At 55.0% G+C, this 24,942-nt stretch overlaps 1 protein-coding gene across 1 annotated transcript in view; it reads left to right on the forward strand.

Moving 5' to 3' along the window:
- SLC39A11 (solute carrier family 39, member 11) overlaps nucleotides 1–24,942 on the forward strand; it is a 98,945-nt gene that overhangs the window by 24,990 nt on the left and 49,013 nt on the right. The window contains exon 4 of the mRNA XM_009886547.1: nucleotides 4,256–4,400. Within this exon, the coding sequence (XP_009884849.1) occupies nucleotides 4,256–4,400 (145 nt within the window). The remainder of the gene's footprint in view (nucleotides 1–4,255; nucleotides 4,401–24,942) is intronic.

The raw sequence follows: 24,942 nt of genomic DNA on the forward strand, positions 1-24,942 counted from the left end.
TGGGAGCCCCGCGGCCGCCGGGGGACCGGCGAGGTGAGACCGAAGGGTGCCCGGGGAGGGTGGGGGAGCGCGGGGCGGCTCGCCATCGCTCGCACCTTCGCCGGTTCCCGCTGGGTTACGACTGAGCGCTGCCGGCGCGGGGATTCGCAGCCGGCGGGGTTCACGTGGGAGCGTCGAGCCCTTCGTATGTTGTTTCAAATAACAACATACCAGCCCGATGTTTTACATGCAAATGGGCGCTCTCTGATAACTAAGTGCTTTCTAAGGGAGCTCTCTTCCTACCCGGTCTTATTTCATGTTTTTAACATAAATCCGTTTATCCGCCTCGGAAAAATCGGGGACTCGCTGCTTTGTTGCTGCACAGCCTTTGTCTCCGTCCCCAGAGGTGTCGGGCTCTGTGCAGCCCTGCAGAAGGAGCGAAGCCGAGCGAGCAGCTGATGTGCTGAGCTCGCCACGAGCTCGCCGGGGGCGTGGGGGACACACAGAGATGCGCTGTGTCCGTCCCGGCAGCCGCTGAGATGGGCTGGGGACGGGCAGCACCTCCCCTTCCTCTCCTTGCTCCCCATCCCTCTTTTCTTTCTCTTATCGCTTTCTGGATCTGTTATCACTTTCTCTCTTTTAATAAGTGCGAAACGGGAGCCTCTGGGTGCCATCAAAGCACGGCTTGTTACTGTCTCTTCTTGTCCCTGTTGTTAGCTCCTGGACAAGTTAGGAATATTTTTAATTTTTTTCTTAATAAGATAGTAAAATTTATTCAGGTTCTCTTTCCTGTTGAAGTGCTTTCTGCCATTATTTGATGCGTTACGGTGTTTGTCTCCTGTGGCTTTGCGGATCCCGCTCCAGCGCTGCCCGGGCGGGCGCTGGGTTAAAGCCAGGGAGATGTTCCACGGGAAGAGCAGTGTCACCGACCGTCCCCGAGCCCCACTGACAGGCAGCACCTCCAGATTCCATACTAGTGGTCTACCCAAAGCCAGACTATCAGGTTTTGTCAGTACGTTTTCTTTATTAATTTATTCTCCTTCGCCGGTCAGGTGGGGAAGAGCAGATTATTTCTTAAAGGTGTCACTCGCTCTCCATTTCTCTTTAAAATTGGATTTGGTTCAGTCGGCGACATGTGCCGGAGGTCGGCTGGGCAGCGGGATGCAATCCCAAATCCTCGCTTCGTTTAAAAACCAGCAACTGCCTCCTCCCCGTCTCACCCCATTGCCCTGCAGTACCGGGGCGATCCCATCCATCCCGGGATGCCGGCAGGAGAGGGACACCTTTCCATGCGGATTTATCCAGGATTGCTGCAGTTTTGGGGTAACAAAAGCAGGATCTGCCCGTTTAGGCGGGTGCTGCGTGGAGTGTGGGGTTCTTCTCTGCTATCTGCAGAGAGACTTATTTTTTCTCGTCCGCGTTTACTCGCGGGGCCGCGGCAACGTAATGACCTCTCCGCTGTAGCTCTGCGAGCGGAGCTGAGCGCGGTGGGGACTCCCGCATCCCAGAATAGTTTCCCTCCAAGCTCCACGGGTCTTCCTGTCCAAATCTCTCATTGCATCAGGCTTTTTGAAATAATCAGCCCCCGTGGTTATTTCAGTTAACGCTAATTAGTGGCATGAACTAATTAATGTGGGTTGACTTTCCTCTTCTCTTTCTAATGCTTTTTTAACCCACTGACACATTCCAATTACGGGACTCATGCAGGGACCGGACTGAAATGACTCAGAGCAATCACAGTTGGAATAAATCGTGTGCTTTACTGAAGGTCACTAATATTTTTTTCGAATTGCCGGCAGTGCGTGTTTGTGCCTGCCAACAGGGACATGACCTGACCGTACAATAAGCATCTGAAGTATCTTCAAGTTTGCCTCCGTTGCGGTGCAAGCAGATTTGTGGGTCCCGTGTCGGTAGGAGTTTGACGTGCTGAGGATGACAGCACAGAAAATAGCCGTGGGAGGCTTCTCGCTGGGACCACAGACCTTGAGACGAGTGGTCTCGTCCTCGCAAGGACCTTGCTTGTTTGCATCCGTAGCTGGGCAATGGTAATAGAGGGCACACGCTGAATGTCACCCGCCTGCTTGTGCTCCTGCGAGTGATTTCTTTTCCCCTTGGTTGGGTCATCGTGACTTGCAGAGTCCTGCGGGCTCCGGCCGTGCCCCGGGCTCGCTTCCCTGCCCCAGCCGAGATGCTGCAGTTGAGAGGCGGCTGTCTTTGGGCTGGGGGGAAGCCACAAATCTGGTGGTGATAAAGCCTCCAAAGCTGCTGGTGCAGTGTTTGTAGCTCATTTAACCAAATGCTGGTAAGAGCCATGTGGAAGGAGAGCCTTCTGCTCTGTAAAACCTGGCGTTCCCAAAGTCGGAGGCGAGAGCAGTGGGGCAGGGCGGGAGAGCCCCGTGCAACGCTTGCACACCCTTCCCGGGCGCGTAAAGTTGAGGCTTTACTTCTGCAGCTTCAAATTCCCATCCTTGCCTCTCCTCGGGCTGGCGTTTTCCAGAAAGCGATGCTACTGCCTTTCCAGAGATGAAAACCCCTTTAGCTTCAGCGGGACCGGACTCTCCTGGATGGAGGGAGACCACGCTGCAGAGGTGCCGGCAGCAGGGTGAGCCACGGAGTTTCCATCCTCGGTCTCTTCCTGCCTTATCTGAGTCAGGTCGTGATGCTGAAGTTCCCCTCTTTCCTCTGCCGTCCAGGTTTTGCTGGAAAACGCTTATATTTCTACCTGCGCTTCCAGCTACTGGTCGTGAGATGAGGTGCGGAGGTGGTGGGGTCTCCCGTGGGGTGGTGTGGGTCTCCCTTCTCCCAGGGGCGCTTAACCGCGAGCGCCTCGTCGGTGCATCTTGTAATTGCTGGGTGAGCGGAGGTGAAGGCACCCTGATTAAACTGCAATAGAGAGCAGGTAGCAGATATGTGATTAGTATTAATAGCACTGGTCAGACTGTATTATGCAAATGATGGGAGAATAGATGATCTAGATATTCATCTTTAACCTTTATTTTTGTTTAACGTGACCTTACCCATCAAGTCTCTCATTACCGGCCCCGGCCGTTCAGCGTATGTTCGTTTATTCTGCTGCCATCAATCCAACAGCTACACCCGCGTTCCCGGCCGGCGGCGCCGGGTGCAGCCTGGACATCCCTCCCTGCGGATGCTCCCGGGGACTGGTTCCCAACCCTGCGAGGAGACGGGCACTCGGGGTCCCGCTCCCCGTGTTTTGGGTGGAGCTGCTTACACCAGGTCACGCAGCCGCCGCCGTGGGACGCAGTCCCTTCTCTCAGCTGTGCAGTGACACCTCTAACCCCGCGTTCCCTACGGGGTTTGTAGCTGTCTCTGGGTGGGTTTGAGCAGCCTGCGGACATCCAGAGATGCAGACAGTCCTGCCGCCTGCCCAGCACCGTGGGGGAAAGGCACAAACGGTGTCTGCCAGGTTTTTTTGGCCAATGTCGATAAAGACTCTGGCACATCCTCGGTGGTGGCTGGGTTTCGCGAGCTGTGATGGGAGCAGCGCCGTCCCTCTTGCCACAGGACGTCTGCTCCGATTCCCTGCAGGCTTGGCACATAGTGGGACGGTATTGGTTTTGGCTGTCCCTCTCTGCTTTCTGGAGGTTACAAATGGTGCAGGAACATGTTCCAAGTGAGTCTGAAGTTCCATCGGGCCATCTGGACGAGTCCCACTGAGATAACACTGGGTGGTTGTGAACGCGGTGTTTCATCTGCTGCTCAAATGGGTTCAATTTTGAACGAACTATTCCCCTCGCAGACTCGAGCCCCGTTGAAGAAACGGTGCCCTGCAGCAAAGTAGACTTCTGCAGAGGTCAACGCAGCAGCTCGACTCTCTGCGAGTCGCTCGGCAGCGTTGAGAGCAGTGAATGTCCCTCCTTGTCTGCCGGTCTCCTCCGGGTTGATTTTGGAGGGAGTTGCGTTTATGGAACTGCGTTTCTCTGTGTTTGTGGAACTGCGTTTCTTGCTGTTAACGCACATGAATTTTGGCTTTCCCTCTTTAGCCCCGTGCTCCTTGGCCCACAGCTCCTCCTAACCCCCGTTCTTGATGTTTCTGCGGGAAATGCACGTTGAGATCTAACCGGCTGGATGGTCTGTAGAGAGAGGAGGGGAACCCGAAAGATGTGTTTCCATGCAGCTGTGAGAAGCTGCGTGCCCCATGCCCCTATGGACTTCCCAACCACACAGATGCCGGAGCGGTCCCCAAGGACGGGGCTGGGAGAAGGCTGATGGGGAAATGTGGGAAAAGCCTTAAAATGTCTCCCTTGCCTTGCAGGGTTTCAGCGGACCGCCCCACGCAGCGTTTGCCTTGAGCTGCGACCAACGAGCGGTGAAAGAAAAATATGAGCGTGAACCTGCCCATCACCTGGACTACGAGAGCGAGCTGTCCATCCGGATAGGTAGAGCTGGGCTCCATGCAGGCAAGCATCCTGTCATATACCAACCGCAGAGTGTACGGGGAAAATGCCCCGCTTAAACTGGCACCTAGACTGTCACGTATGTGATTGAAATTAGATTGGTTTTGACATGTGCATGCAAAGTGCACCTTCTCTTCCCTCTCTGGATCTGTCTCTCCGCTGGCTCTTCTTCCAAGAATTGTTACTTCTGTGTCTACTTCAGTTCTCAAAACCACTTGCACGTCTGTCTGTGCCTATGAATTATTGATAATTAGATATCTCATTCACGGGGGAAATGAAATCATCAGCTTAGCTTGAGATAAAGTTTCTTTTCAGCGTGGGCGCAGCTTGCCCTAGCCCTGCCCTTGCCAACTTACGCCACGTTGAAGGTGCCCCGCGACGCTGACCCGCGGTGGCCCTCCCTAATTATAGCCTAGGACTGGCAGTCACGCTGTCACTCCTTATTTTGGAGGTTAATAGAATTGTAGCTGCCAAAGTAAGGAATAAAATGTCTTGTTGGCAGCTGTTTCCTCCTTAAATAGATTTTTAAAGAAGGAACCTCTTAGTCAAAGTGGTGGAACCTCGTCAGGCTCCCCCAGGTCCCGGGTGCGGGTATGGGACGGGTGGGGGCCACCCGCACACCCGGCTGCGTGGGGATACCTCCTGCCTCTGAGGCAACACCATTTGCTTTTCCTCTGCTTAATAGCAGAGTTTCAGTAGACAAAGAAAACGTAATTTAGTGAATTAATCTTTTTGCTCCTCTGCTTTTTCTTGGTTGGAGAGAAACCAAAATAGCAGTTTACAATATCTTGAGTACAACTGGGAGCAGATTGAGATGGAGAAAGGATCCTTCTTTTCGCAAAGAATAGCACTAAGCTCTTAAATCAGGCTCCGTTATTTAACTGCATTGCTTAATTGCATGTTTCATAAAGTGTTTCAAATCCGCAGGATTTTTCAGGACTTGAAATACCAGCTTGGAGGTCTGTGCTACAAGTTTTGTGCTAGACCCAATGGGCTTTGGGTCCTGGGTGTCTTCCAGCTCCCGGGGCAAGTGCAAGCTTGAAGTCTGCTCTCGCCCCACAGGCTGTAAGGCTCTTGCAAGGTTTTCGATATTTTTGTAAGGTGGAAACTTTACATCCCAGGTGCAGTTTAATTTTATTCTTCAAGAAAAAAAAAAAAACTAGGCAGCCCTGCAATTTTCAGAAGCTGAAGCTGCTGGGGGTTTGTGTTTTCATCTCTTAGTTGCAAACAATAACAGTGCAAACGGTTTTGAGAATAGAAAATTTCCATTAGACTTCGTTGTTTTTCCTCTCTCTGGGGAAATGGTATTAAGAATCTACAATACATTACTTCTTTTATTGTCTCTTGCTTCCTGAAATGAACTTGGTATTTTCACAAGATACCTCAAGCCTCCCGAGAAAGTGGCTTTCCCCAGCTCTGGGTACCGCTTGGCTGCGCTCTGGGGAACGCTCTGGGAACATAACGGGTATTTTCAAAGTCTAATGGGTACTAAGTGGAATATTTCAGACTTAATCACTGTTGAATCATTGACCTTCCTTTATATTTACATGTTTTAAAATCGCTAAAGCTGTGAAAACAACAACAACAACAACAAAAATCCCAAAGCACACGGCTGCCTTGTTTTGCAGTTGGCTTTGCTGCCTGGGGACGGTGGTGGGGAGCAGGGGAGGTGGTGGGGAGGTGGCTGGAGACCGTGTAAACGTGCAGCTCTCCGGGGCCCTGCGTACCCGAGGGTTAGAGAGGTGAACGCGTATTTAACGTGGCTGCGTGAGAGGCTGGAGCAGGAGCGGCTGTGCGGTCCCGCTGGGGCGCTGGGGTCCTCGTCGCCGCGCTCAGCAAGTGCGAAGGTTTGGTTTAGACCTGTGGGAAGGGAGATGGAGGGAACGCAGCAGTTACACCCATCCTTTATCTGCTCTGTTGGGAGAAAAAAAGTCTCGTTCTCCTTTTCCCCGCCCCAGTCAGCAGCGTGGTTGGGTACCTTCGTTCTTCCCCATCACCCCAGCTCCCTTCCTTTCCCATCACTTGGTTGTAGGGAGGGAGGGGGCACGGTGCCATCCGGATGGGGCTGGGAGACCCCCCGTCTCCCTCCTCATCTCTCCTCTCCTCCTCCGGCCCCTCTCCTCTCCGCTGCTGCTGTGCCGTCGTGGGCATCGAGGCTGAACGAAACGGGATTTTTACGGGCGCTGCCGAGAGCCGGCTGCCTGGTGGAAGCATGAAGTAAGGCACACGTATCCGCATGGAATGGAGTATGGGCGGATTTGGTATGAATTGCAGGGAAAATGCTGTGTCTAGACTCGGCGTTTGACAAGTGGGATAATCACTAGGCTTTAATTACGACACACGAAAGCGAACCCAGCCTTGTCTTTAATACATCTGGGCGGGCAAGGGATGTAATCCGGATTTCTCTGCCTCCCTTGGAACGGCGTGGGGTAAAGCTGAGGAGGGTTTGCTCATCCCTCGGGGTGCAGGTGAAGCCCCTTTGGGTGCTGTGCAGGGACCCGGCGGCTGTGCCCTCCCTGCCGGGGGGGCTGCCCCACTCCCCAAACACCCCCCGGCTCAGCCCGCATGAGCCCCGTGACGTTGAAACCGGGGGAAATAGTTTCGGCAGGGTGACAGCGGGCTGCAGGGCTGGGAGACCAGGTTTGACCCCTGAAATCACGGCTACGTGCGCGGTGTTCTTGGGTAGTTCTCAGAAAGGCTTTACATACAGCATCGCACCTTGAAACCTGAGCTGTGACTCATGCTCCCACAAACTGTATATTTAACAGCCAGGCATGTTGATTCTTTACCGTGTCCTGGTGCCGAATGATTCACGTCGCTCCAAATCAGATTACGGAGCGGAGTGGGAGGGCAACGATGTTCCCCAGCAGCCGCCTCCGCTCTTCGCTTTAACATCTCCGCTACCGTACTGCAGGTGGAAGATCTTGTGTCCAAGGACGTGCTTTCGCGGTGCGTCGGGGCAGAGGGGTGAGTTCGCAGCGATGTGGCCATAGAATCCCCGGAGTAAAATACCACATATCCCTTTGGTGCTCAGCTGGGAGCATCCTCCATGGCTGGCACAGCTCCGGCCCGCGGGGGATAAGAGTGGTGGTCTCTGGGCTGGCTGCTAACCCACACCATGAGTAAATGTCTCCTGAAGTACCTGGCTAACCGGCAGCGTCTCTGCTCGCTCATCGTCCCTCCCAGACGCACGGACGCCTGTGCCAAGGGGATGCGCTGCACTTCTGGAGTCATGCTGCCACCGCTGTTAAGTCACTGGTATTATTAAGGGGCCTCAGGGCTCGTTACGCTGTCTCGATTGACTTTCGGTGGGGCCTGATTTAGGAAGTGGTACTGTGGTGTTCCTGCGTAGATGTTCAGTAAGGAAATCCGGATGGGTTTAGGAATTGGAAAATTGGTGTTTGAAAAAGTGTACTTAAGAAATGAAGTTTCATTAAACTTGTTGCTTAAATGAGCCATGAGGTTTGGGGGTATTCGTAGGAAAACCTCATGGCATAGAATTTATGGCTTTTTCCTTAAATTTGAGCTGCTGCGCCAAACCAGCTGCGATGCTGCGGAGGCTCCGGCGGTGTTTCGGCAGGGGAAGCCCTGCAGCGGGGAGGTGGGCGAGTTGGGGGACCACCAACGCCAGACCCGGCGTGGGTCCATCCTGTTGCGCTGCCCGAGACCTGCTGGGCCCCTTTCGGCGGCATCGCTCAGCCTCTGCTCTAATTTTCTACCTCCTTCTCAAGGCTGTGATTATTATTTTTTTTTTCCATTTTTTCTTTATTTTTCCCCTTCAAAGGACGTTATCGTGTACCAGGGCTGCTGGAGTGGCTGCAGAGCAGAGGGAGCAGACCCTGCTCACGTAGCATCCCTTTCATCAGTGCCCAGGCAGTTCAAGTCCCGTAATGATGCAGTAAACTCCTGATGAAAGGGAGGAAGGGAGCTGGGGAGATAAAAGAGGCGGCGAAACCCCTTAGAGACCCATGAAAGGGAGAACGTGAGCTGAGCTGCGGGATTGGTACTGACGCTTCAGGCAGAGCGGGGGTATGGTTTGCCTCTGTCTCCGGTTGTGTCCTTGCGGCCAGAAAATCCACTTTTTTGCTCTGTTACCGCTGGTGTACCGGCTGGTTTCGGAAAGTTCAGCCTCGTCCCAGCTTTTTCAGGCTGCGGCTGTCCCCTGGTGCTGAGAGGAAAACTCTTTCATAGAAATGGCCAGTTCCCATCATAAGAGCATGAGTGGTTTCCTGATGCTCACCCAGTAAATTTTCTCCTTGTTCCCTCCTTCCCTGAGCAGAAGCAGAGGCCGTGAAGGAGGGATGATGTATAAAGCCTCTCCAGCCATGAAACCCATCGTGATTCATTGGGTTCATATTCAGCCGGAGCCTCGCGTGTGCATCCGAAAGGTTCATTAAGTCATCGCAACTTATATAACGCGAGGCTCCGTCTGCAAAATGGGATGTTCACCCGTTTTAGATGGTTCCGACTAGATTTGTAATAACGTTGACATGTTCGCACCGTGCTTGGTCTGGAAAACTGCCGCTTTCAAAAGGCATCAATTCATTTTGAGGTTTAATAGCCAGCCTCGATGATGAATGCCTCTGGCAATGTCTGTATTGATTTGAAAACATCCTAATGCCCCTTTCTGGAGCGTTTCAAATGGTTATTGACCACCCTTGTCAGGCTGGGTTCCGTGGTTGGTTTTTATAGTCATGACTAAACGTGAATTTATGAACGCAGAGCTTCAAAAAAATAAATAAAATCGGAGGACATAATCCCTCATAAACTGATGAAATGCCTTCTTCGCACGTAGGTCTGTACCCCTGTTGCTCTGGTTGCAGCCTTGCTCCTTGGATTACGAATTTTAACTTTACGGCGCTAAATGCGACCTGGTGGTTTGTTCTCCTTTGCTCTTGATCGGCATTGTCACCGGGCGTCAGCATCTTCTGTTGTCTTGGATATGTTCGCAGAGGACCCAGTTCTGCACTCCTACACTTATCGCAGCCTGCAGTAAATAAACCTCCCGGTTCAGCGGGGTGCTCTGGGTATGAGTCGTTAGGATTTCCAAGTCCAAAGAGCCTGATCCCTAAGGAAACGTCAGCTTGTGACCTACTGGGAGAGAGCCCCAGCTCTGGGTGACCCGTGCTGTGTCAGGACTGCCCTTCTTCACCTCCACGGGCTCTCGAGATGGGCATCTTGGTGTTGCATATCCCATCTGGTTGCTGTTGCTCATTTGCACCTTATGGGGGGAGTGGAGCCTGTTTTCACACATCGTGCTGCTCACGTTATTACTAATAGGGAGGAGGAGGAGGAGAACCAGGCTGCAGCTGCACCGGCAAAATGACTTCCAGATTCCTTGGGTGGGTTTTTTTTTCAAAATACTCTTGAGTTAGCGGTGTGTCCTTAGAGGGTTCCACTACCCTTTGAGGAGGAGGAGGAGAAGTCTTGAGTTGGAGTTGGAAGGTTGTCGGACCCTTTGAGGAGGAGGAGAAGTCTTGAGTTGGAGTTGGAAGGCTGTCAGACCCTTTGAGGAGGAGGAGAAGTCTTGAGTTGGAGTTGGAAGGCTGTCGGACCCTTCAAAGAGAAGTCTTGAGTTGGAAGGCCGTCAGAGCTTGGAGGCACATGAGGAACAGCTTCTCAGGATAAGCCTGGCATAACATTTAGTTGCTTTGTCCTTTGTTTCATTCTTGGTTGAACGGCGCTGTAATGAGCGTGAGAGCTGCTGGCAAGCGTGGACAGCTGCTTTATCTGCCCGTGGAGGCATGAGCTGCCTCCACACGCTGCTTTCACAACCGCCTGGACAGGGAGAAGTGCTGGGCCGAGAGGAAACAACCGTCCCTCTCTGCAGCTGACATCTGCGCCTGTGAAATGTGCTCTTGGCATCTTCTCCCGCTTCCTGCTGTCCTTTGCAAGTGTTGTCTTTCATGGCTTCTTGTTAACGTGTCCTTTCCTGGGCTTCATCCAGCGTCCTCCTGAATGAAACGTGGCCAGAAGGGCTTAGTCTAGCTACAGGCTTCTCGGTTTCGTTCTCTTCAACTATCAGAGTTACAGGAGAGCTACAGCCTTATTTCCATCGTCTCCCTTTCAGGATGGGGACCCTTCTGTGGGACCTGCGGGTGGTATTTGAGCTTTCCAAGGGAGACGGTGTGGGTGGAAGAGGCCAAAGCAAAAAGAGCTTGCTAGGGATTCGGTGCCCACCCGTGCTGGTGGCATCACTGGAGGATTGAGTTGTGCCCTGCAGGAGCTGCCGTGGAGGATGTGCTGTGCAGCAATGCCTCGCATGGGAGGGGACAGACGCTACCTGGGACCTGAAAGGGCTTTTGTCTTTGAAGTGGCTTCACACTGGAAGAGGGGAGATTGAGATGAGATATGAGGAAGAAATGTTTCCCTGTGCGGGCGGTGAGCCCCTGGGGCAGGTTGCCCCGAGAAGCTGTGGCTGCCCCATCCCTGGAGGTGTTCAAGGCCAGGTTGGACGGGGCTTGGAGCAACCTGGGCTGGGGGGAGGTGGCCCTGCCCATGGCAGGGGATGGCACTGGATGGTTCTCAAGGTCCCTTCCAACCCAAACCATTCCATGATGCTATGAAGTGGCTTTTCCTGTAAGGCTCTCATCCTGCCTGTGTCAACACGGGCACAGATTTAACAGCAGGAGAACGTGGCTTGCTTTGCAGGTCGCTGGAGGGTCTAGCCCTGTCTTTTGCCGGTCAAAATGCAGTTATCAAGCAAAGAGGGAAGGGTAAGTCTGTGCACGCAGCAGGTTCCTCACCTGAAGCATCTTCGTGCCTGCTGCGCATGGGGGTGCCGGAGGGGCAGCTCCTTGGCAGACCTCAGGCGGCGCCAGCACCTGCGCGCCCACAGCGGGGGCCCCGGGGGTGCCGGGGACGCGGGCAGCACCGTGCTCCGTGCGCTCGCCGCTCTGCTCCGCGCTCCTCTGCTTGACGGGGATTCGTTAATCTGCGAGGCTTATTAAAGCCTGTTGAGTGATGCGCCAGTTAGGACCCACGCGCTGAAATCGGCTCCGTCGGCAAGCGTGGAAGCCGCGGAGAGGCTTTCGGTGGTGCTTATGGCCATTCATCAGAGGAGTCATTTCGCAAATTGAGCCTCGTTAACTCTGTGCAATATTATCAAGGAGCTTTAATTTCCTGGCTACACCTGACAATCTGTGAAGTCTTTTTAATTCTGCAGCTGTATGGAATAGGTTCCTCGCAAACCCGGTCCCGTCCCCGGGCGGTCGGTGCAGGCAGCTCGACGGCCGCGGCGCTCGGCGGGGACAGGCGCTGGTGCCGTAATTAGTCCTCTAGTAATAACTCTTCTTACTCAGCGAGGTAATAGAGCGTTGAGTCGTCCCCTGAGGAACATCTGCAGAGATGTGCGTTGCATCAAACCTGTGTCTTCCCGGAGCGGCTGTCCTGCGGGTCAGGAGCTGGCTGGAGGGCTCAGATCCTGTCTCAGCCCCGTTCCAGGCTGGAAGGGAATGAGCACAAGTGGAGTTTGGGAGAACCACCGCTCCGCTGCAGCTGTATTCGGGAAAACTTTAAATTTCAAGGTTTATTAAACTGAACTAACAATCAGTATCGTTGCCTCTGGAGTGGATGTTGTTTTGGCTTCATTCAATAAGCGCAGTAATTAATTTATTTTCTAGCTATGGTTCTTTAGTTGAATGGGGATGGGAATAATTTTTAGTCACCCTAAGGATGCTTTGGAGGAGTGAAATGAAAATCAGGAGCTCTAGCAGTCACTCTGCGTTATGGCAGCGATGTTAGCCAAGGCGGGATGCCAGGGCACGTACCATGAAGTGTAGGAAGGCCATCAGCACTGCTCTGAAGCAAAAGGAATAAACTGCATTTAAAAAAAAAAAAAAAAAAGGCTATTCCCCACATTCAAACTAAACAAATGTTTTTAAGGATAACAAAGTGTATAGAAAGCCATAGCCCGGCTGTGTCATTGCGGATCGACCGCGGCTTCAGGAGAGCGAAGGTGCGTGTGATGGGGTTTGCAAGGGACCGGGCAGGGATTGGGGCAATCCCAAAACAGAGTGAGCGGAGGGCACTGAAGTGGTCCCCAGCCCCAGGGCGTCCGTGCAGGGCAGTTTGACCATATTATGGAGACAGAGAGATATATATATGTGTGTGTATATATCCATATATATATTTATATATGGTAATTTGCTATGTGGTTCTGGTCACGCTTTCAGGTGACTCATTCTCTTCTCTGCAACGCGGCCATCGAGGGATCTATTTAGGTAAAAGCCTGTGCTGCTTTGGGATTTTTAATCCTCGCCCCGTGCCCCGGTGCTTGGGGCGCGCTGGCAGCATCCCCCCTCTGCTTCTGCTTCGCGCAAGCGCAGACCTCCTCGGCAGCACGGCAGCTGTTCTCCGGGCGCCAGGAACACCACGAACCGTATTTTTATTGCCTAAAAGCATGAAGCGCTTGTGTGGGGCTTTCTCTCTTTGCAGGGCTGAGCAAAGGGTTCCTGAGCTGCTGAGGGATGGCGAGAAACTGGTGGGCTGGGACCCTGTGTCCCAGCTGGGACCGGTGGGAGTTCGGGTGCGCGAATGCCTTCGCGGAGCTGAGCCTGTGCCCCCAAAAGATGGATTCATTAAGACTTTGATCTTGTTTCTGGTTTGAGGATTTGGCGAGATGTCACTGCTGCTGCTGGAGGAGGCTGCGCCCGGTGTGTTCTGCTCTTTCCCACCAGTTTGGCTCCAGTTTATATCGCTCTTCCAGTGTGGAGGGTCGGGAACCTTTTTTTCTCTCTGAAGGCAGTGGGTTTGCTTTCCCTAATCACTGTTTCTTATGTGATTTGTGCTGATGATTTCTTTCCCATCTGATTTCAACACATTTTCATTCCAGTTCACCGTGTCCTGAGACACTTATTCGTGTCCAGACCTCTCTTTTATCCTTTTCCACGTGGTATATGGCACAGGATGATGGAATATGCCTTTTCACTAAAAATCGATGTTTTATTTCCTCCCTCCCTGCCAGGAAGCTTTCCCAGATACGAGTATTGATTGTTCGGATAAAAGCCATGTTTACACTATAATTGCTCTTTAAATCAGTGGGGCTGGTGGGTTTATGTTAAAATTGCTCTTTAAACCAGTGCGGGGCTGGTGGGTGCTGGGTGGGCGCTGTGGGACAGAGCTGCTCCTCAGACAAAGGTGTTGAGGGACGCGCCAAGTGTCGCTCATCTGAAGGGTTTGGATCATATTTGGAAGAAGGCTCTGCTGTTGGCCGGGTTCTGCGCAACAGGGACCTGCTGCGGCGCAGCCGTCACCTCCTGCGCGGCGGTGCCATCGGGGTGACTTCAGCAGTATCAAGATTTTCAACGTTATTTTCCGTGCACGTGCATCCCTGGAGGTGTTCAAGGCCAGGTTGGACGGGGCTTGGAGCAACCTGGGCTGGTGGGAGGTGTCCCTGGATGGTCTGGTGGCACTGGATGGTCTTTGAGGTCCCTTCCAACCTAAACCATTCCATGATTCTGTGATCCTGAGAAGACAGCTGGGCAGGAGGGAGACGCTGCTCTGTGACATGGCGATGCTCTGTGGCGGAGGCGGGCGCCTTCCCGGGGTCCCTGTGCCGGGAGGTGGCACTCAGCCTGTGGGGAGCACACGGGTGTCCTCTCTGCCCCAGTCCCCGTGGGATGCGGGAGGATGGCTCCTGCCCACAGCCGTGCGGGACGGTGGTGTTGAGCCACGGAGGGTGTCCGACGCAGGAAGGAAGTATTAAGGCCTTTCCAAGTCGTGATTTTTACCATCAGAATCCCGGGGTGCTTTTCGACAGCTGGTTTCTCCCCACCTCTGGGAACGGCGATGATGCCCTGATGGGAACAGTCTTTTCCAGCGGTGCCCAGTAACAGGACAAGAGGGAACGGGCACAAACGTGACCATCGGCAGTTCCATCTCCACCTGAGGAGGGCCTTCTCTGCTGTGAGGGCGGCAGAGCAGTGGCACAGGCTGCCCAGAGAGGTGGGGGAGTCTCCCCCTCTGGAGCCATCCCAAACCCGCCTGGACGCCGTCCTGTGCCACTGCTGGAGGTGCCCCTGCTCTGGTGGGGGTGGGATGGGGGAGCTCCAGAGGGCCCTTCCAGCCCCCACCAGTCTGGGATTCTGTGGTCAGTAGTGTGCAGGGGTTGGTGGCCTCTTCCTTGACCGACCCAGGCTGTGTTTTCTCCAGTGCACCCTGGTCCTGGCTCTGTGCCACCGCCCGTGGCCACCAGGAGACCTGGGCCCGCCGGGAACTGGTCCATGGCTCTGGGATGACCATGGGTTCAAAGCACTGCCTGGGGAGCAGCGCTGGGGCTCCCCCAGGCCAGGCCGGCTGGAGAGGCAGCACCCAGGGTTGGAGCGGGAGATGCCACACGGTTACGGGGCGATTTTTACATATTTGAAGCAAAAAGCTGTGCGAGGGGCGGCGGTAATGAGGGCTGCGCTCCAGCCCCGCCTGCCTCGCGCCGGGTCCCTGCCGCCTAATAACACAGAGGCTGCGATTGAAGCTTTGTCGGCGCCTGGACTTCTGCAATAGCTCTAATTTGAACTTTTCAGCCTCTAAAGAGCGGGAGCTCCTGCTGGCGCCGTTCCCGAGGAGGGAACCCGAACGGCAGAGCATCCCCCCCTTCCCCTTCATCTGCCTGTTTCCTTGAAAGGGAGAAGAGCTTTGAAGCAGCTGCCCTGCCTCCAATCTGCCTGCTGCTGCCTGCTGCATCCCAAAGCCATTTAGCGATGCCCGGGGGACCAGCTTGGAAATGGGCTTTGTGGCTGGGACACGGGGACGGGGGGGGACGCAGGGATGGCCGGGAGACCCCCCCGCCCCGGGCTGGGGCAGGTTCTGCACACCAGCCATGCCGGGCTGTGGGGCCGCCAGGAGAGCCGCCGCATAAATAACCCCAATTAGAGAGCGCCTTTCTGCTTTTCACATAGGCACCGCTGGACTGAACGGACGTTTGGTTTCAAGCTGAGCCTGTGTCATGTTTTAGCCGCTCAGACAGCCTCTCCGGCACGTAACGTCCCTCTCGGTGGGCTGCTGTAGATGAGGGCTTTATTTCATCCCGATGCGGGGGGCAAACAGCCTTCAGCCTGGCTTGGCTGGGTTATCGTTGGGCTCGTGGTTGTTTTTCCCTTGGCTGCTCGGCACAGAAATAGGCTGTTCCCGGCTCGAGCAGGATCCGGAGAAGCGGTGTGTCCTCCAGCATCCCCTTCGGCGGCTGCAGCAGGAGTCACTTCGTCCGGGTTCGGATGCAGAAAAGCTGCAGCATCTGAGCAGGGAACTCAAATCGGGCTTTTTCTCTCTTATTTTTCCGTAGGCTGTGGAAGCGGGAGGGTTGGTGGGACTGGAACAGCCCCAGCACCCGGAGCAGGAGCCAAGCCTGGCAGCTGCCTGCGAGGGAGGGGTGACGAGAACGCGCTCCCCCGAGCATCCCTGTCACCGGGGCCTGGGCTGGGGGGGGATGGGGGACACGGATGGCAGCCCGGCAGGACCCGCTGCTGGCTCTGAAGGCATCGCGGCCGTTGCGGGGACGGAGGCGGCAGTGGGGCGTAGCGCTTCACTTGGGACCTCCGCAGAAAAAGGTCTTTTTTTTTTTCTTTTTAAAGAGTTGGTGGTTTCTCATCTGTGCTTGTTGTGAGCTTAAACTGAGTCTCTCTATTCTTTAAACTCTTATCTGTGAGTCCTAAAGCTCAAGCGTATTCATTGCCATCTGTGTGTCTCCACGTAAGAGCAGAGCAGTCGCCCCGGGCCCTCGTTTTGCCCTCGCGGGTGGGAGCGGAGCGGGTGATGCCCTCCGTGGCACACGCTGCTCCGCGACAGCTCCGGCCTCGAGGGCATCTGGAGAGAGGAAGCAAAGCTGAGATTGATTCTCTTCAGAGCCCTGAGATGTATCTGCGGCAGCAGATGGTGTGAACCGCCTTAAAGTCAGTATGAAATAGCACTGAATTCCCAATTATGTGTAATTAAAACGGTGCTTATTTATTTATTTATTTGTTTTGCTGCCAATGGGCGGCTCTCCCCTTTGTAGGAGAGACCGCGGCCACGGGCTGTGGCGTGGTGCTTTCCCCGCAAGTGAAGTGGGCAGCGGGAGTTTACGGCGTCCGCAAGCGATGCTCAGATTTAAAAATAATCAGTAAAATATTTGTTAGGCTCTTTCTGCCCGGGAGTCTGCCTCCAGCGTGCAAACGGGGACTGTCCCCCGGTATCCCATCCCAGGAAGATGCTATTTGGAGAAGAACATTTTATTGTGAAGTAGCGCATCCTTTTCCAGGTGGACCCCTGGCAGCTTTCCCGGCGTGCGGCGAGGCGGCTGACGCGCTTGCCTCTTAACATTTCATTACCTTCAGAGGAGACCTCAGCCCGCTCAGAGCCGCAGCCGCGCCGGCCTCGGGGGTATTGGCCGTGCCTGGGAAGGTGCATCGCCACCGGGTGCGAGAGCCCTGCAAAACATCCGTCGTTTTCTGCACCGCATCGGTGTTTTGCTGGTTTGGTTCTGGGGTTGGTCTTTGGGGAGAGCAGGATGAGCCCCAGCGCTGTGTCTCCACATCTCGTATGCATCGGAGTACCTCTGGTGTAAGGATCAGGAATACCCTCCGCTGGAAACAGGAGTTGTCTGGGAGGCTTAGCGCTGAGGGCTTTGCCGTGAAAAGGCAGATAAAGGCTGTTTAAAATAATCCTTTACTGAAATACTAGAGGAAAATTTAAGAAATGGATTATTTTTTTTTGCGCACGCGTGTGTGTGTGTGCGCGTGTGCTTCCCAGCTGAATTCCCACTCCGCGGTGGAGGAAGGATTGCTTAAGCGCCGTTCTGCCGGCTGAGTCATCCCCGTCTTCCCACCCCGGGCTGAGAGAGATCGATTTGCTTTGGATTCAGAGGAGGAAAAAAAAGAACCCGGCTCCTTCCTGTCATAAACACCGGTGGTGGTTCAGATCCCTTTTTTTTTGAAATTGATTTTCGAGTGGTATTTGCTGCCCTCCCCCAGCCCCACGTCCCCGTGCGAGCGGAGCGCAGCCCCCGGGAGAGGGGGTCCTGCGGATCCTCTAAAAGTTGAGGACCAGAGCCCCGCCGGAGCATCCCCTCTGCCCCGTCCCCACCGACTGCGGTGAGCTCGAGCCTGGTTGACGGTGAGGATGATGATGGGCACGGCTTTGTCCTCTGCGTGGCCACGGCTGTGTGATAACCCTCTGCGGGGGCAGATGTGGTCAAACCCCTGGAAAATTGGCACGTCCTTGCTGCGGCGCGTGGGGTGAGCGCAGGGGATTGCCGGTGCGAGATGGGCCATCCTGATCCCCTCGAGCCATCCTGGACGGCTGGAGCCGAAGGCTGGAGCCACACAGCTTGTTTCTGCTTAAAGTCTCTGCTCGAGACAGGAGTTTTCTTTTCTGAGATGTTCAGCCCAGATCCATAAATCAGAATTTATTGAAGGGAAAACAGCCCAGACCCGAAGCGAAGCGCCTCATCTTGCAGCTGAGGCTGTTGATGAATCCTCCGTTTCACAATAGAGCGCTGCGGGTTGAGCCCCCTGTTTTGCTTTTCTGGTTTTACCCTAAGGACTACCGAAAATAGGAAAATTAAAAATTTAATAGTAGGCTGGATAGTGCTGTCAGGCAGAAGAAAAAGGCTGCGATCCTTCTGCTAATGTGGGAACGCGTCTGCTGCTCTTCTGGCGGGGCTCAGCTCAAATCAGCTTTCTTCCCCTTGGGCATTGCCCCGCTGCAGCCGACGGGTCCCTCCGGAGTGGGGGAAGTGGAATCTCCTGCACCTTCCCAGGTGCTCGTTACACGCTGGCTAACGAGCTTCCCTGGGTTGCGGACCGGCCGTTGGGGTGGGAGCGTGCCCGTGGGTGCCGTTGGGATCCAGCCCCGCTGTCTCAGCATCGCCGCGGGGTTTGGGAAGGGGATGCGGCTGCAGCGAGGTCCTGTGGGAGGAACAAAACCCGCGTGGGGTCCCACCGCGTGAGCCCTCCGCCAGCCGTGGTGGTGCTGCCACATCCCTTTCCATCCCCAAATCTGTTTGAAATCTGCTTTATTGACAAAAAAAAAAACCCAAACTGGTTTTCTGCTGGAATTTGTTTCTGTGGATCACAGGGGTCGCTTGTGTGTGTGCAATACCATCAGGATATGACACCCCGAAACTCTCCCCCCTCCACGGCGCGGGCGCACGGCGGGTGATGGATGTGCTCCTGAAATCACTGCGGTGCTTTGGTTTTGCCAGGAGAGTGGGCAAAAATCCAACCGGCTTGTCCCTTCGGCGGGGAGCTGGGATTGATTTTTGTAAGTCCGAGGGCTGAGCTGCTGAGAACAAAGGAGCACTTTATTTATTTTCCTCAGAAATCGATTATTTGTTCGTTTTATTTTTCAGGCTGCGAGAATGGCCCCTTTTCCCCAGCGTGCCTTCGGTCTGCCCGGCCGTGACAGCCGCGGATCCGGAGGGATCGGTGCCTTTCCCTCGCGCCGGGCTGCGGCTGGCGGGGGGAGAGGCTGGGAAGCCCAGATGTGTTCCTTCCAGATGTGGTTTTATTCCAGAGCACGCCTGAAGCCACTGACTGGGGAAACCCTCCCCAGGAACTGGCTTGCTGGGAGCTGGTGGGTGCTGGGGAAAGGTCTGCAGTAAAAGTCATTACATCTGGTGCCACCTGTAATTATTCCATTAACACTGGAGGCTGTGCTGGTGGATCTGGGGTGGGGGGTCATTTGGGTACCCTCAGTTCGTAATTTGGGTTTTGGGCTAAAAGCCCTTCAGCTTCAAGGGGAGGTTCCCCCCCCAGACCCTACGTGTCGCTGCAAGGGAGAGCCGGTTCCCAGGGTGGGATGCATCCCCCGCAGCTGGTGCCACCTGTAATTATTCCATTAACACTGGAGGCTGTGCTGGTGGATCTGGGGTGGGGGGTCATTTGGGTACCCTCAGTTCGTAATTTGGGTTTTGGGCTAAAAGCCCTTCAGCTTCAAGGGGAGGTTCCCCCCCCAGACCCTACGTGTCGCTGCAAGGGAGAGCCGGTTCCCAGGGTGGGATGCATCCCCCGCAGCGGCCATCCCGTCCCGTTAAGCGTGGGGGCAGCCCAAGCTTGGTGCGTGGCTCCGCAGCTCAGGGGGATGAGGTCGGATCCTGCCCCCCTGTCCCGGTGCGTAAATCCCCCTGTGGAGCGGCCGGCAGAGGCATGGAGGATGGCACCCGCAACGCCGGAGCCCCCCAAAGCCACTTGGTGGAGCCCCCCAAGATGCCTTCACGGCCGAGGAGGGTCCGTGGGTACCGGACCCCATGAGATGGAGTGGGTGAGGGAGGGTGAAGTCCCCCCGCAGAGCCCTCTGCCCTCCTGGGGGGTCTCGCTCAGCCCGTTACAGGGTCTCCGCACCCCTGGCTTTGATGAGTTTTTGCTTTATAATATCTCCCAACCGTGCCCTGCGCCAGGAAGCTTCGTCAGCAAAAGAAAGGCGATAATTTGGGAAAGATGCTGCTTGGAGAAGCGTTGGGTTCGGGGCAGGGCAGTCCCTGCCTCCAACTCGGTGGTACCAGCGGCGCTCGGCTGTCGTTACGGGTACCGCTCCGCTGCGCTGCGTCCAGCTCTAGTTAAACCTCTGGGCACCGATGCATTTATTCATTGATTTTTATTTTCCAACAAATTTAATTAATTTGCGAAGAGAGTTTCTCCAGCCGAAGCCACCGCGTCGTTTCTGAATGTAAGAGGAGGAGGTGACTGAACGCTGGTTATGCTGGAGTGAAAGGATAAGGGAAGTGATGGAGAGCGGGAACTGAGCAGCTCATCTCGCGTGTCTCTCATTTGGCATCGTGGAGGTGCTGTGAGATGTGACAAAAAGCAAGCGGCGATAACGGCCGTTCTGTTCTCTCCGGGATGCCGACAGAGTGGTCACGTTTGTACTGATAACTGCTCCTGGAGGCTCTGCCAGCCTCAGTTTCTGCTCCGTGGATTTCCATGCTTTCATTCAGCTCTAATTTTAAAACAAATAACTAAAAAAAAATAGGTGGGAGCGAAGCGGACTGGGAAGGTGAGCCGGGGTATGACGTGGCGATAAGAAGCAGACTGAGATGCAGGTGTGTGCGGAGCGGGATGATGCCAGAGCATCCTTGGGCAGGAGGCAGAGTTGCCTCGTTGGCTTGCCGGGACGATGGGGGGACCCTGCGGTGACGGCAGCGGCTGCGCTGAGCCCGTGGTGACGTCCCACCGCGCTTCGGGCTGCTCGCAGGAGGGTCGGCGTGAGCCCCATCCTCCCGGCCGCCCCCGTCGCCGCAAGATTAACATCTGGACCTGGCGCAGGAGGACTGCCTGGTCCCCTCGTAGCTCCTGATAAAAATCCCTGTTTGTTTTTTTGTAGGCAGGGAATGAGATTGATTTTTTTTTTTTTTCCTTCCTTCAGAGATTCGCTGCGTCTGATCTCGCTCAGATCAGAAGCTGTTCTCTGCCGAGGATCAGAAATCCGAACATAGCTCAACCCTCTGAAATGAAGTGATTAAATTAACTCAAATGTGTAAAATTTCAGCATAAAATGATTCAGTGATGCACTTTATCTACTGGGAACTCTTTAAAGAGCTCTTGGAAGTTAGCGTGAATTAGTTTGCTTAAAAGGACCTGGTGCATGTAATTACATTTAACATCGTGCTGCCGCTCTTGCCCAAGAAATTAATCGTTAAACACCGCAAACGTCACGGGGTGAGGTTCTTGGCATTCCTCCTGTCCTCTGACAGCCTGTGTCACCAGAGGGGTGAGTGGTGCCTTGGCCCTGTCGTCACTGCGGGCAGCCACCGTGTGCTTGGCTGATGCTGTGTCACCTCTGTCACTCGGGTTTCGGTCCTTCCCCGGGCAGTAGCCTTGGTGGCACTGGTCACTGTGTGGTCCCGTGCCTTACCGGGGAGGTTTCCCAGTGATGCAGTGGTGGGGTTCGCGTGGTTCCCAGTGCTGGGATCTCCCTCCTGAGCATCCCCCCAAGGCACAGCGGGTGCAGCGAGGAACCCTCCTCCAGCAGCCCCCGCGTCAAAGCCTGTGCCGCAGCCACCGTCCCCCACGTCCTCATGGAAAAAGCTGCCATGGCATCAACACCGCTGCGAACGGGGGTTTGGGGTCTGTGAGAGTGAATCTCTCCGGCTCTGGAGGAATAAGGTGCTGCTTTAATGCATCCGACTGAGATTTCCAGAGGGTTGGTTTGTCTGGGCTGACTTCTGCCAACCCGTGCTGGTCCTTCTCTCTATTGCGTTTCTCCGGCGCCTTTCCCTCTGAAGGAAGAGCTGCGTTATGCATTCATTTTCCCATAGAAAAGCGCACCCAAATGCACGCTGGCAGCTCTCTGGAATGACGGGACCTTTCCCGGGTGCAGGAATTACACGGCAGGTTGAAGGATCACCGGCGGTGGGAGATAAAGTGGGGCAGCAAGCAAGATGTGTGCATGGCCTGTCTGCCTTTCTCAGGCTGCTGTGGATAAATGATGGCACGCAGAGGGCTGGAGGAGTAATTTCACGCGAGGCTCGATGATGGATCGCTGGAGCGGCGGGGGAGAAGTTTGTGCGTTAGGATCAACGTTTGGAGGGACAAAGGGGGTGCTTGCAACGTGGGGGGAGGCTGAGAAGGGGCACGAAGTGGTGCGGCACCAGCAAGGATGCTCCGGAGCAATAGGGAGCCATGCAAGAAGGAGGTGCCCTGGGTCCTGGGGGAGCGCTGTAAGGTCTCTTTTTAGGGTTGGGATGTTGCCGGTGGGATGTTTGAGCTGGGGTTTGGGTACCAGGCTGCCCTTTGCTCGGTAGCTGGTGCTCTCTTTGGAACTGGGGTGGAGGAGGGATGCGGTGGGGCTGGTGCCGGCTCAGGGCAGGCTGGCGCGCTCCAGCGTCCTCCTGACTCCAAACTTCAGACGGATCCCGGCAATAATCGTGTGTCTGAGAGCAAGTGGTAGTCAGTCATGCTGAATTAAACAACCTTTTATGAAAGCTCCTGTGCACGCTTGGGTAAATGAAGGCGCCTAATAGACAGTGAGTCATGACACTATTTATCTTCCTTGCTGAAAGCCTGAGCAGATGCGGGGACCTCTTTTATCTGCCAGAAACATTGGAAAATGAATTTGTTACGTACGGGGGGCTGGAGGGGTGAGATCATGCCAACAGGCAGGGGTTGCAGTCACGGCAGTGTGCAGATGGGTGTCACGGGTGTCCCATCCCCACCACGGCAGCCGGCGCGGTGGTGGGGTTGGTGGCATTGGGCTCTGCTTGGGCACCCGCAGCCGGGGCAGCCCACGCTCTCTGCTCGAGCAGACCGAGCTTGTGCTAGCAGTAAATAAATACTAATTTTTTTTTTTTTTTAAAAGAAACACCCTTATTTTGACCATAGTTGGACAACTGTGGGGAGCTCTTTGTTCAGCAGCTTTGTTCTCTGCGCGCAGGCTTTCCAGGAGCTGGGTTTTCCCTGCTTTGGGGTTTCATTCCTTCAAAGAGAACCTTTTCCCTCGGCAGTTTTATTCCCAGCCCCTCTGATCGGGGCCGTCAGCCCTGGTGGGAGCAGAGACGTGCGACCCCGGGGCTCCCGCCGGCTCCCCTCCGCCTCCCTCGCAGCCCGCGGCGCTCGCTGCCTCTCCCCGTACCTGTCTGCAAAGGAGAGAGCGGTTATCCCCTAAGAGGTGCTGTGCTTAATTACTTCCAGTAATTAAAAGCTCTTACGGAAGTGTCAGGTAAGAGCAGCGTGCCCGCGCGGCGGCAGGGAGCAGATGCTCTTAACACCCATCTGCTCTTTAGCATCGAGGACCTTCTGTGCTCCCTGAAATTCCGGCGGCGGTGGCACAAAGAGGATGAGGAGAATGAGGATGTGGAGAAGTTTGGGAGGAGGACGAGCCCATCGCCGGCCGCCAGCCTGCGCGAGGAATAGCTGCCACTGCGTCTGCGCTATGGGATGGGCACTCGGTGCCGGGCAGAGCAGTTGGACCGATGGCTTCAGGCGCAGGTGCTGCCAGTAATCCTTGAAAAAAAGCCCCGAAAAAAAAGGAAAAGGAGAGGAAGAAAGATGAGGGCGGTGTCCTCGGCAGACAGATGCCGTAGCGCGGAGCGCTGCGTGGGTGCCACTGGGAGCGCGCGCGTGTCTGGCTCCGCTTCCCCGAGGCTGTGGCTGTGGCTTTTGATGCAGTTTCTCTTCTGGGGTTTCCTCATGGTCCAAAAACCGAAGGAAAACGAGAGGCTGGGGAGAAGGGGATGGTGCACACCGGTCCACGCCTGCAGGGTGGACGGTGCCACCTGCCCGCCGCGGGCAGCACGGGCCGCCTTCTCCAGCCCTCAGGCGGAGGAGGGATGCTCCGTACCGGGGTGGTTCTCCCTCTTATCCCCCCGCCGGGGTCTCTGCGGAGCCGTGGCGGTGCCTCTGCTGCCTGGCTGCGGCCGTGGGCACCGCGGGCGAGCGGCGATGCCGCGGCGGCGCGGAGGTGGAAGCGTCGATGGGACCCGCGTGGCACAGGGCTGAAGCCCAACTGCCACGAAGCATTTGTTACACCTGCTTAGAGTTAATGGAGCGTCGAGGGTTTATGGAGACAAGTGGAGCGGGGAAAGGGCTTGGGTTTGCCGAGGGAGAGCTGTTAATAGCATCACGTTTGCGGTTCGGGCGAGCGTTGCCGTAAGGGGCTCGGATTGACTATGGGGCCTTTGGGAATCTTAGAAATTTTCCAAGTAATTTTGATTTATCTCAGCCATTAGGGGAGAGAATTTAACATGCAATTATTTTCTGCGCCTTGAGATGTCAGCTACGTGTGTGATCGTTTTCTTTAGCAAATCTCTTTTTCTTCCCTACCCCACCCCCGGAGGAGGGGTCAGTCCGGGCTTGCTCGGCTCTCCCGGTTCTAACCGAGCAGCCGTAACGCGCAACACAGATTTCCAGGTGCTGGCAGCAGCGAGGGTGGTGGTGGTGGGGGGCTCGGAGGAGCCGAGGGGGATGTGGCAGCCCGGTTGTTACCTGCGTTTAGGGAGTGCAGCTGTGATGGGTGTTATAGAAACAGGAGAGAGAGCCAGAGATGTGGCTGGGGGGAGGCTTTCGAAATAAGAGTATTTGATGCTTTTCTTCCTTCGCCTTGTTCCCATGCACATCAACGCCAAACAATTTTTACAAATAGCCGGTGCGCGGCTGTTAAATCACAGATTTAAGCAAGCCTATTGTGCATCTGTGCTTGGCACTGTCTCTCCTTCCCTTCTCCTGCGCTTTAGAGATGGGAGCTGACAAATTCTTATAAATGAATTTTTACAAATTCATCCCTTGCAAGTTTAATCTGAAGGACGAAACCCTGGAGCCCTTGGTGTGGGACTGGTGTTACTGGGAGAGCCCAGAGGTCCCTCCCTTGGCCGCCGGCGGGTCCAGGTCCCTTCGTGGCGAGGCAGAGTCTTGTTGCAAGAATTTGATGGGGAAATGGATGGGGACAAGATGCAGAAGGATTTTGGAGCTGTAAATGATTTTCCTTCCAGCATCTTCAGCCAAAGGAGGCTCCAGATTCCCATCAGCGTGGAGGAAGAAGGAGATGTGGGGATGCTGAAGGAGATGTGGGGATGCTGAAGGAGATGGGGGGATGCTGAAGGAGATGGGGGGATGCTGAAGGGGAGGGGGGGATGCTGAAG

Source organism: Charadrius vociferus, unplaced genomic scaffold, assembly GCF_000708025.1.
Source record: "Charadrius vociferus isolate BGI_N301 unplaced genomic scaffold, ASM70802v2 scaffold616, whole genome shotgun sequence".
NCBI lineage: Eukaryota > Metazoa > Chordata > Aves > Charadriiformes > Charadriidae > Charadrius > Charadrius vociferus.